The sequence below is a fragment of the Diceros bicornis genome, chromosome 18 (genome assembly GCF_020826845.1).
Source record: "Diceros bicornis minor isolate mBicDic1 chromosome 18, mDicBic1.mat.cur, whole genome shotgun sequence".
Taxonomy (NCBI): Eukaryota; Metazoa; Chordata; class Mammalia; order Perissodactyla; family Rhinocerotidae; genus Diceros; species Diceros bicornis.
The window spans coordinates 60,468,856-60,480,374 of record NC_080757.1 but is presented as its reverse complement, the minus strand read 5'-3'; the positions used below and the strand labels follow the sequence as shown (position 1 = coordinate 60,480,374).

At 58.2% G+C, this 11,519-nt stretch overlaps 1 protein-coding gene across 2 annotated transcripts; it reads right to left on the bottom strand.

Moving 5' to 3' along the window:
- Positions 1-2,454: 2,454 nt before the first annotated feature.
- CHMP6 (charged multivesicular body protein 6) lies at positions 2,455-10,052 on the bottom strand. Of its 2 annotated transcripts, XM_058561831.1 has the most exons (8): positions 9,930-10,052; positions 7,124-7,233; positions 6,905-6,992; positions 6,217-6,303; positions 5,243-5,308; positions 4,928-5,008; positions 3,434-3,488; positions 2,455-2,749 (listed from the first exon to the last, which is right to left on the bottom strand). In XM_058561831.1, exons 1-8 carry the CDS (start codon positions 9,990-9,992, stop codon positions 2,694-2,696), a joined length of 606 nt encoding a protein of 201 aa, XP_058417814.1. In that variant the 5' UTR covers positions 9,993-10,052; the 3' UTR covers positions 2,455-2,693. The 2 variants fall into 2 exon arrangements, 1 of the variants encoding a protein (XP_058417814.1); XR_009222762.1 differs by lacking the exon at positions 2,455-2,749 and having other exon boundaries at positions 3,434-4,677; positions 4,714-5,008; positions 9,930-10,051.
- Between the last annotated feature and the right edge of the window lie 1,467 nt (positions 10,053-11,519).

Sequence of the window (11,519 nt, the reverse complement as noted above, 5' to 3'; positions counted from 1 at the left end):
CCCCAGTGACCTCAGGCAAGACGCCAGCTCTGCCACCAGGTTTTGCACTTAATTCTGACTTGTTTGTGATGGCTGTGAGTCCTGTGCACCCCCACATTAGAAGGAAGTTGGGTCAGGCTCATGAGGCTGGTGTTTTAGGACCAGGGCTCCATACTGATGGGAGTCTTGTCCTGTCAGGAGGGGCTGCCACCCTCCCCCCAACACATACATACACACACGCACGTGCACACACATGCGCACACACCTAGCCCAGGACTCAACTCAAGATCCTGCTGGGTGTCAGGACAGAGCCTCCCTAGGTCCATGGGATGAACTTATACAAAGAAACGGCAGGCTGCTTGGTACTGCGAGTTAGACCTAACTTCCTGGACAGGGAGCGAGAACAAGGCCCCTCTTCCCTCCCCTCTGCTTGGGTTGTTCCAGATGAAGGTGCCTCCTCGCCTGGGTCAGGAGGAAGCTGGTGCTGCTGCAGGGATGGTTGTTGCGTCCCCCGTCCTAGGGAGTGCCCCCTCCTAGGGAGCGGGTGGTCCCCAGGGAGCACTCACCAGAAGGGCGGTGGGGCCCCTGCGCAACCCCCAGTGGTGTAACTGTCAAGGAGACAAGTCAGTGCGCAGTGAAGGGCAGGCCACCATGGACAGCCCTGAGCTCCAGGGTCCTTGGGAGGCAGAGGGAAAGGAGAGGGGTCCACTCTGCTGGTGGGGGTCTAGAGACGCTATGGCCGTGGTCTGCGCCTCCCCTGAACACTTCAGGCCGTCTGTTGCCTCCGCGCCTACCCCTGGCCTGGGACCTGTCGCTATAGAGGGACAGGGTCACGGCCCAGAGAGGCAGCCTGCTCCTCATCAAAGGTGAGAACTGCCCTCGGGGCCACTGTGCGGTCCTCGGGACAGATGAAGGTGCATTACCAAAAGCAAGCAGGCAGGGCCCAGCAGCCAGACTGGTGCTGGCACTGCCAGTTTCCCACAAAACCCCTGCATCAGCTGGCAGAGTGCCTCCTCCTGCCTGAGGTGTGCACTGCACCCGGTCAGGCACTGTCACACTGAAAACCCAGGTTTCCAGCTCCTCTCTGGGAACCCCAAACCTGGCAACATAGCCGCACCCCATTGTGCCTCTGGGTGGAGGCTGTGGAGACTCCCTCAGGTTGGGACGCCCTTGCCCAACATCTCTTTCCTTGCCACTGCCTGCTCGCTCCCTGGGGCATCTTCCCACCTGGGTATCAGGACTCCAACGCAGCCTTCCAAACCCTCACCCTGGAGGCACCAAAATACCCACCCTCTCTCATTGTGAGGGGTCTGAGGACCAGTCACCAGCCCTGGGAGTCACACAAAACCACGTGAGTAAGGAAAGGCTGCCAGCATCCCGTCTAAGGGAGGTGGGGCCAGAGCACTGCCCTGCACCTTGTTGCAGGTAGCTGCCCAGAGGTGACGGTCAGACCCCGGGGTGTGCTCAGCGCTGGAGCCCAGGCCTGCCTTCTGCCCACACCCAGCCAGAGCAAGAACCTCCACCTGCTCCTGGGTCCCCAGCCTCCACGTGGTACTGCCAAGGCAGGTGCCCTCGAGTGAGTGCCCCGTGAAAGCCAAGGGACACCAGAGGGGGAGCCACCTCTCACCCACCATGGCACTCCCATGCACCCCAGTCCACAAGGTGGCGGGCCACGCAGGCGTCAACTTTAATAATGAGCTGACCTGTTCGGGGGGCTAGGAGGGTCCTTTTGTTCTTGCTGGGCGCTGAAGGATCATGAGGACCCCAGGGCCTCTGCTCCTGCTTGCTTCTCACAGACAGGAGTGAAATCCCAGTGAGATTGTTTAATTCCAAAATGAACTGTGAATCAGGGAAGTCATTTCCATCCCGTGGAGCCTCCACTTGACTGCTGACAGCTGGGAGCCAGCAGTTGGACGAGTCCTGGGTCTCCAGCAGGTACCCGAGCCCCAGATGCAGGGAGTCCCACGGACAAACGGGGGCTGCGCCTGCTGGAACTGGTTCCATCAGCACCTCCGGAAGACCCAGTGGGACCTGCTGGCTGTCCTGGAACGTCCCTTCTCAGCAGGGCCAAGCCTCTGTGTACAGACCCACCAATGACGAGGGGCAGTCAGGGCTTCTGGAGACATTGATCCAGCAGGGACCACCCCTGCCAGCCCGCCACCCCCAAAGGCTGACACAGAAGCACAGAGAGGTTCCCACCTCCCAACCTACGTGGAAACTGAGCATGTCCGGAAGCCAGGCCAAGGTAGGGACCCCTAAACTGAAGCCCCCCACCAGCTAATGGGAGCAGCAGGAAGAAGTAAAAAGGAAGGGTGGGACCCTAGGTGTGCTGCACCTTCCAATAGAAGGGAGCGAGCTGCGGAGCTGCGGCCTGTAGAACCGCATGGGGCCGGGCCAGGAAGTGTGACTGGGGCCAGGAGTGTCAGGCCTGGCTGTGGTCCTGTGGGAACCACAGCCTCAGAAGCCGCGTTTGGCTGGAGAGTTGAATGTTGCCATTTAATCCAGAAATGAGAGCAAGACAGCAGCACCAGGGAAATGCTCCACAGTCATCCTGATAGTGAGCCCCGAGTGCGCCGCACTGCTCCGTCAGCACCCAGCCAGCCTGGCCCGGCGCTGGCCTCCTGGGAGCCCAGTTGGGGCTGGCCACACACCCAAACTCTCTGCGGGCCCCAGTCCTTGGGGAGTCCCTGCGAGTCCCACTCGAGGAGGCTGAGTTATGAGGCTGCCACTGGGTCCGCCTGCCTGGGCCTGGCCTTGACGGGGACTTTCTCTGTGGAGGAAACAAACAGATGCTCGTCAACTACAGAGGACCCCAAAGGCGGAAGCTTCCAGAGGACAAGAGGAGACAGGGAGCCAGGTCCCCGGGCTTCATGCTCTGGCAAGATCCTGCACGCTCAGGGGGAAGCCAGGTTACACACAGAAGCCAGGCAGGGCCAACAAAAGGAGCAGGCACCCGGTGCATGCACTCAGGAAGGGACAGCGGGCCCAGCGCCCCCCACAAGTCCCAGAGATGGGGAGCGGGTGCCAAGGAGCAGAAAGAAACATGAAGGAATTACGAACGACAAGCCAGGCTCCATGGAGTATTTCTGCAGGCATGTGTTAAGCGATGCCACAGGGACAGTCATCCCAGGGCTGTGACGTTCAGAGACGGCTGCTCCTGGGCTGGCCCCGGGAGAACCTGCACTGCTCAACTGGCCTTTCCCGGCTCTACTTCTGGGACACGCCTCTTCAAATGGGGTTCAGCTCCTACAAGGTTACCTAAAACCCTCGGAAACCCACGCCCAACCCAGGGCAAGGCCTCAAGCTCAGCCTGAGCTGGCGCCAGCAAGGTCGCCCACCACGCTGGAGAGTGGGGACCTACCTTTGCCAAGCAGGAAGGGTAGGCCCCTTGGCCGGGGCCTTTTGCTTTGTTCTAGAATTCACTGTGCTCCTAAGGACATAACAAGGAGAATACCTGGGATCTTTTCGGGAAGGGGCTCTGAAGGAACCTCTGGCAGCTCTATTTGTTCCTATAAGAAACAGAGAGGAAAGGCCGTGAGATACAATCCGTTAGGTGCACCTTTATCTTTCTCTAGGAGAGGAAAGGATCCTGTTTACTTAGCTGCTCTCGGCTGGATTTAAAACAAACAGAATCTTCCTGCCCAAAAGCCCCAGAGTGCATCTTCCTCAGCTTCCGGCAGCTCTGAGACTCGATTCACCCGGGGGGCAAAGTGGCCACTACAGGGTAGCTTCTCCCTACGGTCCAGAGCCTGAGGGGCTTCCCCAGAGATCTCAGCTCAGATCAGGCGATGCTAGGACCGTGGGCTTTGAAGCAGGCGCCCAGGTCATTCTGGCATCCATAAAGGGCCAGGAGCAGCAGCGGCGCCTCTGCTATGGTTTCCCTGAGGTGGCAGCACTCTGGGGCGGGTCTGTGGTGGAGCTGGCAGTCCCAGTGAGCGCTGGGCTGCCTCTCGGGCAACATGTGGCACTTTTACCTCCCAGCTGGCCTTCCCTGGCAGCTCACGAGGCACTTAGGCCCTTGGGAGGAAGTAAATTAGCAGGGGCACAGGGGACAACCAAGGGCAGCGAGCAGCGGCACTAATACCTGCTCTTCCTGGGTCAGCCTGCAGGACGGGGATGGCAGGCTGGTGGGCACAGTGGGCTGGTGGGCAAGGCAGGATCTGGCACGCTGAGCCAGAGGCCCAGAGATGGAGGCTTCCTCCATCAGGGAGTAAACACAGACCTCAGGGCCTGGACGTGACAGTCCAGCCCATTAGGGGCCTCCAGCACCAACGTGTGCAGGCCAGGTGCATGACAGTGAGTGACCCATACACAAGTGCGGAAAAAACACCCATGTGATCAAAAACCACATTATGGTCCACCGGGGAAGGAAGGGGCCGAAGGGGCTAGGAATTGGCATTTCTGCCCTGTCCAGGCACACTTGGTTACAGGTCACTCCAGCTGCCTGCAACACTCGGGTAAACCACCCTCAACTGTTCTTTCCAGGCCTGCTGTCAGCCAGGTGGACGTGGAGAATGAGCCTCAGTTGGGCACAAATGTTAGTCATTTCAGGAAGGAAAACCAGCTGCAAAACCAGGACTGTGCGCTCAAGTGAACCCCAATGCAGGTGGTTGCCCAAGGCAAACAACCACGATGGGCAGAGGCCTCCTGCGGGTCCTAGCATCTGAGTGATTGTGCTCAGTCCTGGGGGTCCTTAACCTGAGTGATTGTGCTCCATCCTGGGGGTCCTAGCACCTGAGTAATTGTGCTCAGTCCCAGGGGTCCTTAACCTGAAAGATTGTGCTCAGTCCGGGGGGTCCTAGCACCTGAGTGATTGTGCTCAGTCCTGGGGGTCCTTAACCTGAGTGATTGTGCTCAGTCCTGAGGGTCCTAGCACCTGAGTGATTGTGCTCAGTCCCGGTGGTCCTATCACCTGAGTGACTGCGCTTCATCCTGGGGGGCCCATTACCTGAGTGATGGCGTTCAGTTCCTCCAGGATGGCATCTTCGTCCTCCTGAGTGAAGCTTCCTGCCAACAGCTCATCTATTTGCTGTAAAATGAGGAGCCAAGGTAAGGAGCGTGGCCAGCTGGGGCAGAGGGGAAAGGTGGCCCCTTGTGGAGGAAGGAGCGAGCCCATGGCTGAAGGTGCCCTCACTTGAGAGAAGGTGGCCACCACACGGCATGGGCAGGCATAGCTCTTGAGGGCAGCTGCTGGACATTCACTAAGTGGCAAGCGTATTTGCTGGCTGGTGGAAGTGAGCCCCAACGACCCAGCCACACCTACCCGCTGATACTCCACAGCCTCCTGGGTCTCGTCCAGGATCCGTTCCACTTCTTCTATGGACATCACCTAATCGGGTCAAAGTTTTTGAGTCTTGTCAGTGAGGCAAATAATAAAAGCCCACATTAAGGCCACCTGGATTGTCAGGGCACAAGCCTCACTGCTCTGTTCCTGTTTAAATGAAGCCAGACCAAGGGGCATGGGACATGACACGTCTCTGGTCATTTCTGTCCCAGGCAGGGCTCCACCCACAGAGGCTACAGAGCTGTCAGACCAGTCTTTTAAGAATCTCAACTGCACTCCTCAGATTCCTGCTGGCCCTTCTCACCACATCTTCTGGCACCCAAATCAACCCTAACAGTTTCAGGTAAAAATAAGTAAAAAGTGTAAAAACTTTTCTCTGGGCAGGTGACTTGATTTCTTATGAGTGTCAAGTGCAAAGAAGCACCTTTGCTTGATTGGCAGGTACACTGCCACATCTGACACTCAGAAAAGTGGCATAACCTCAGCTCTCTGCCCAGCCCCACCTGCTGTCCACTCACCAGACTCCCAGGAGTGATGGGGGGTGGGGGTGGGGGCTGTGGCACAGCTTCCCTGGGCCTCACTCCTCTTTTCACCATCCACCTCCATTCTGCTTCCTGAGACCAGGCTATGTTCGCCTCCTCGAGGAAGCCCTCCCGATTAGTTCACCACACCCTACCCTACCATAACCAGACTTTCCCTCCAGTCACATTACCATCTGTGGACCCAATTTACAGCTTGTGCCCATCTCACCATTCTTATGTCAACATCTCTGAGTGTGTCTGTCCCACTATACTGTCACCCTCTCCCAGTAGTGACTGGCTTTCCCACGCTCCTGTCTGGCACAAACACCTCTTGGCCGATGGCTTGGGTGCAGGCGTGGCCTCAGGGACAAGCCCCCCTCTTGTTCCACTGGGCTGCCCCTCCTCTCGGCTGCCAACCCCACGGGGACCTACCTGGTGCATCTTATTCAGACACTCATTTCCAAACTGCAGCCCTTCAATCACCTTCATTTCAATCTGGGTGAACTCAATACTCTGGACCTGAGGAGGAAACCGAACCAGACCTGTGTGGTCAGGGGCCTGCCTCCCGCCTCATTCAGATCGACAGACAGGATTTCGATGATGCTGTTACGGATCAAGTGCTTCTAGGCTTAGGGCAGACCATCCTGTGCCTCCCTCCTCCCTCTTGTCCTCACCCATTGCCCTCACCACTACTGGGGTCTCGGCAGGACTGATGAGAGTCCGGGAAGGAACTCAAAGTCCCGCCAACTGCTTATCAGCAGCTCTGGTCAGCAAAAGAGCAGAACCATCGCTCGGGGCCCTAATGCCAGGGACCCTCCAGGAGCTTCCGCTGATCCCAGCACCTCTTCAGTCACCAGGGCAGACCCTAGCCCACCCTCACCACCCAGAAGTGGCCCAGCCCCCCATCCACGATCCTGCAAGAGCCAACCTGCCCCAACCCATTAAGACCATCAGGTTCCCATCAAAGATCCTCCTCCACCACCAGGCCTGACCCCTTCCTTAGCCTGCCGTGAGAGGTTCAGGAAAGGAAAACGACACGTTCCATTCCTCCGAGGGGATCTCATGCTGCCCGCACAGCCTTGCAACCCCTGGGCTGAGTGGCTGTCCCCACTCGGCCTACCATTGTCTCCAGGCTGGTGATCTGGTTCTCCGTCTTGTCCAGGAGCTGCTCCCGGTATCGCTTCTTCTTAAGCAGCAGCTTGGCCCGTCTGCAGAAGGAACCCAAGCAGTCAGCCAGCAGCGGCACCTGAATGGCTGGCCCACGCTAAGCGGCCTCCTGGGCCCCCCCACCCCTTGCTCTAGGCCCCCTGGAGCACAGCCCAGCCCGGGGTGCACTCACTCCTTCCGGCCGTCCCGCAGGAGCTGCCGGGCAATCTCCCGCTCCCGCTCCAGCTGCTGGGTGATCCTCTTTTGGTACTGCTTCAGCTTGTCCCGCTGCTGCTTCAGTTGCTGCCGAGAGAGCAGGCGTCACATTAACACCGAGCCAATGCTGCACTGGACCCTCGCCAGGCCACCCAGCGCCCAGCTGGCCAGCCTGGAGGCTGTAGGGGTCACTGAAGGGACGCTCACAGGCCAGGATGTCCTAACCACCACAACTGGGGGTGCACCCTCTAGAGCAGTGCTCTCCATGGGGACAAGTCTGCCCCATGGGGGACAGGGGGCAATGTCTGGAGGCACTCCTAGCTGTCACAACTGAGGGGTACTACAGGCATCTAGTGGGTGGAGGCAGGGATGCCGCTCAACGTCCTGCAAGGAAACGAGGCAGTCCCCTGCAGAGAGTCAGCGGGGCTCAACGTCCACAGTGCCGAGTGGAGAGGCCGCCCGGGAGTCCACACCCAAGGCCCTGCCACCGGCCCACCCAAATGCCCTCTGTGAGGAGTGTGAGTGCTCAGGGGCAGGCCAGGGAGTCCTGCCAGTGCCTCGACAGCTCAGAGACAATACAGAAGATGCTGTCGACGTCACCCGAGTGCCACCACCCACCAGCCGTGGGAGGGTTGGGGCCTTCCTTCCAGGCATTGCTCCTCGGTGGGCTTCAGCCGTTTCCTGATGTGTGCTGAGCTCCCCTTCTTGTCACTTATCACCGTATCTGAGTGGACAGCATGGCACTTTCGGGTGATGTGTTTATGTGATCTCACCCAGCACCTTGGATCCCTTGTTCTGGCCCAGAAAGGAGGCACGGCCATTTACGCACGCCAGTCAAGCCTTCCTGTTTTAGGCCATGTATATTTCTTCAAATCTCATCATTTCAGATACTGCTGTGGTGAGCAGCTGCAGGCAAAGGGCATTTCTGATATGTATGATTATATCTTTAGGGCCTATTACTGGGAGTTATTTAATGCATGTCTTTAAGACTCAACATGGTGACAAATTATCCACAGTGTAGACGTGGTCAGCTCTGTCTGAAAGACCCTGCTTTACAGCTCCCTCCACACCACGTTCTCTTTGGTGTTTGTTCCAGTGCACCACGCAGCCTGTGGCTCCGGCTCGGTGATGACTGCATGTCCTCTCCTTGCTGCAATGAAAGGTGCCCACTATGCCGGCCCCACAGCCCAGAGACCCCACGGCCAGCCTACCAGCCTGGTCTTCCCACCTCTGGCTGCCTTTTCTCCCCTGGACACCGGGCGTCCACCCCTGAGGGCCATCATCCATGCTGGCTGTGTACAAAGTATCAGAGAGGAGCCAAAGGGAGGCAGGTGTGGCCAGGCTGCTCCCTTTGTAAAGCATGAGGTCTCAGCAGAGGGTCACAGGACAGCACGCTGGCCCTTGAAGTTGCTCAGTTCAGCTTTTCATCCCAGGATAACATCAGGCACTTGAAACTCCAAGGAGGAGAACGAGCACGCTCTGCATTGCCTGCAGAACCCACCTAAGTGAATCCTTGGCAAGCAGAAGGGCCTCCTTGAAGAGAAACCCAAAGGTGAGTCCTTAGAGAAAAAAGAATCACCTTGGGGGCTTCCTGCTCTGCCAGAGGAGACGCCGTCAGCCACAGAGCAGGGGGTTGGAGGCTGGGCACACCTGTGGGGCAGGGCCAGGCGGGGCCTTGCTGTCTGGAGGGATGCAAACCACTGCCTCCCCAAATGTACCCAAAGCTGTGCCGATTTTCTCTAGTGACAAACAAGCCCGTTGTTTCTTCTTCATCTGGGGAACTTTGGCTAATAACCTTTTATAACTTACAGTTTCAGAAACCAAAGTAATAAACATCTGTCATTTGAATTTCTCTCTTAGTATAAAAATAAAGTATTTTTGCCGCAGAAAATATAGAAAAGAAAGCATGAGCAATGGTGAACTCTGCTCACATCTGGGACTATCTCCTTCCAAACACGTTTTTGTCTTTACAAAAACAGATTCATCTGGACACATCATTTCACTTAATCTATCACACGATTCTTTCCACAGAAACTAACTTTTACACGGAGGTCTCCTGGAAGAGATTCTTGAATCTACAAGTAGGAACATCATCACCATCATCACCACCACCACGGACCCGCGAGGGTGCGGGCCTGCACAGCACCGGGCCCGGAGCGGCGGCACAAGCTGTGCCTTAGGGACTGATCAGGACGCTGAGATTAGAGCACAGACCGAGGCAGGCACTGAGCCACCCCGAATCTTAATCACAGGCTCCACCTGTTCCGTCGATTAGAGTCTGGCCCTCTTTAAATCCCCGTCCCGGGAGTCCGGCCACCCCGTCCCCACGACCTCCTGCCCGCGCCGGCAGCGCAGGCGTGGACGCAGACTCAGGGCCTCTCCCGGCGACCCCGGGGCGGGAGCGGGGAGGCCGGAGCCCGGGGCCAGGTCACAGCAGGACCGCAAAATAACGCGACACTCGCCCCCGCCCCCTGGGGTCGGAGTCAGGGTGCAGCCGTCGCTCGGGGTCGCCCACGGTCCACGAGCGGTAGAGTCCGACCAGGTCCGTGGGAGCGCGGCCCGCGGAGAGGGTCCCGGGCGTCCGAACACGCACACGCGAGACGCCAGCAACCCGCCCCACGCAGCTTCCGAGCCTGCGACCACCGCATCGCGAGGAAGCCGCCAGCGCGGGCCCTCCCTCGGGGCTAGGCAGCGGAGGGGCCGGAGCCCGCGGCGGGGCGGGAGAAGGACAGCCCTGAGCCGTCCTGCCTGTTTCCCCGCCCCACGCCCACCCCGTTCCTCACCAGGATGGCCTTGTCCTGCTCCGTCACCCGGCTCTGCTTCTTGCGGCCGAACAGGTTGCCCATGGCGACCCCAGCCCGACAGAGCCCCAGCAGCACCCCCACTCTCGCGGCCACCGTAGTCCAGACCCGCCCCGCTACGGCGGCCGCGCGGGGCCAGGCGCCGCAGAACGCGAACCGCGCGGAGGGCGGAGCCGCGTTTCAGCACTCGGGTTCGAGCCCACCGCCCCCAGGGCCTGGGTGCCGGCCGCCAACACAGAGGCCCCCTCGGACCCACACAGAGATGTGGCAGGTATAAAGTGACGGTAGGGCCCAGAATGCTCTAGATGGTGTATTTCATGTGCATTTCCAGAATGTCCCCACCTGTGCAGATGGAGACTAAAAGTTCCAATCTCCTATTTAAGTGGGATCTTTGCAAGTTAACAGGGTGGACGATATCCCCAGGCCATCAGAAATCTTGTGCGTGAGTCACTGCCCCCTGGCTGGTGCTGACCATAAAATGCTGCATTTAGTGATGTTATGTACATCCTTTTGGGCTTAAAAATGTCCGCTGAAATGCTTCCTGGGCAGCACATGTCCACTTGGCCATGCGGCACAGATAACTTCGTTCTCCCACCACCCCTCTGTGTCCTCCTGGCCTGTTGGTCAGTGCCCGCATTTGCCCAGTGTGGCCTCTCTCAACTTCTGGTTCCATGTCCCCTGGCAGAAGTCTCCCTCCCTTGGGAGTAAGAAATGTTCATGGGGCATTAGGGGTTACAGGGTGGGAGCTGCTCACACCTGCAGCTCTGGTTCCCATCTGTGTGTCCTGGCTGTGGGTCTCTGGTTTAGAATGTACACTGTGTCTCATAGGACAGCACCCAGCCCTGTTTGGTCAGCACAGCTGATCCCATAACTGAGTCTACAGCAGGCCATGCCCCTTCTCTACCAGCCCAGTGGCTCGTGGGTGGTGGGTCTATGATAAGATGAGGAACCCTTGGCATGTGCCCATCGCCTCACCGCTTTCTGTGAAATGACTTCCTTGATCAGAAGCAGTGTTGTGTGGGCAACATGATGGCAAATCTCGAAGTCTACAATGGTGCTGCTGGCAGAAGCATCACGGGCGGATGGGGAGGTAAATCCATATCCAGAGTGAGTGTCTATTCTGGTGAGGACAAGTCACTGCCCCATGATGGAAGGGGTCCTGCTTAGCCAACCTGCTATCAGATGGCTGGCTGTTCCCCCCAGGGAGTGGTGCCATTTGGGGGGTTCAGTGCTGTTGACTGGTTGGGCACTCAACACTTATGGTGGTCAGGTGAGCCTTGATGAGGGGAAGTCTGTGTTGCTGAGCCCATGCATGGCCTCCATCCCAGCCACCATGGCCACTCTGTTCACGGGCCCATTGAGAGAGCAATGGGGGGCCTGGGGAAACCTGTTGGCTGACGTCCACGGAGCGTGCTACTGCATCCACCTGGCTTTTGAGAGCTTCCTTGGCAGAGGGTGCTCTTTAGTGAGCCTTCCCCTGGGACACAAATATCTGTGCCCACTCTGAGAGGTCCATCCACACACCTCTTCCCCAGATTTCCTTGTGACCAATCTTCTAATCCTATTTCTTCC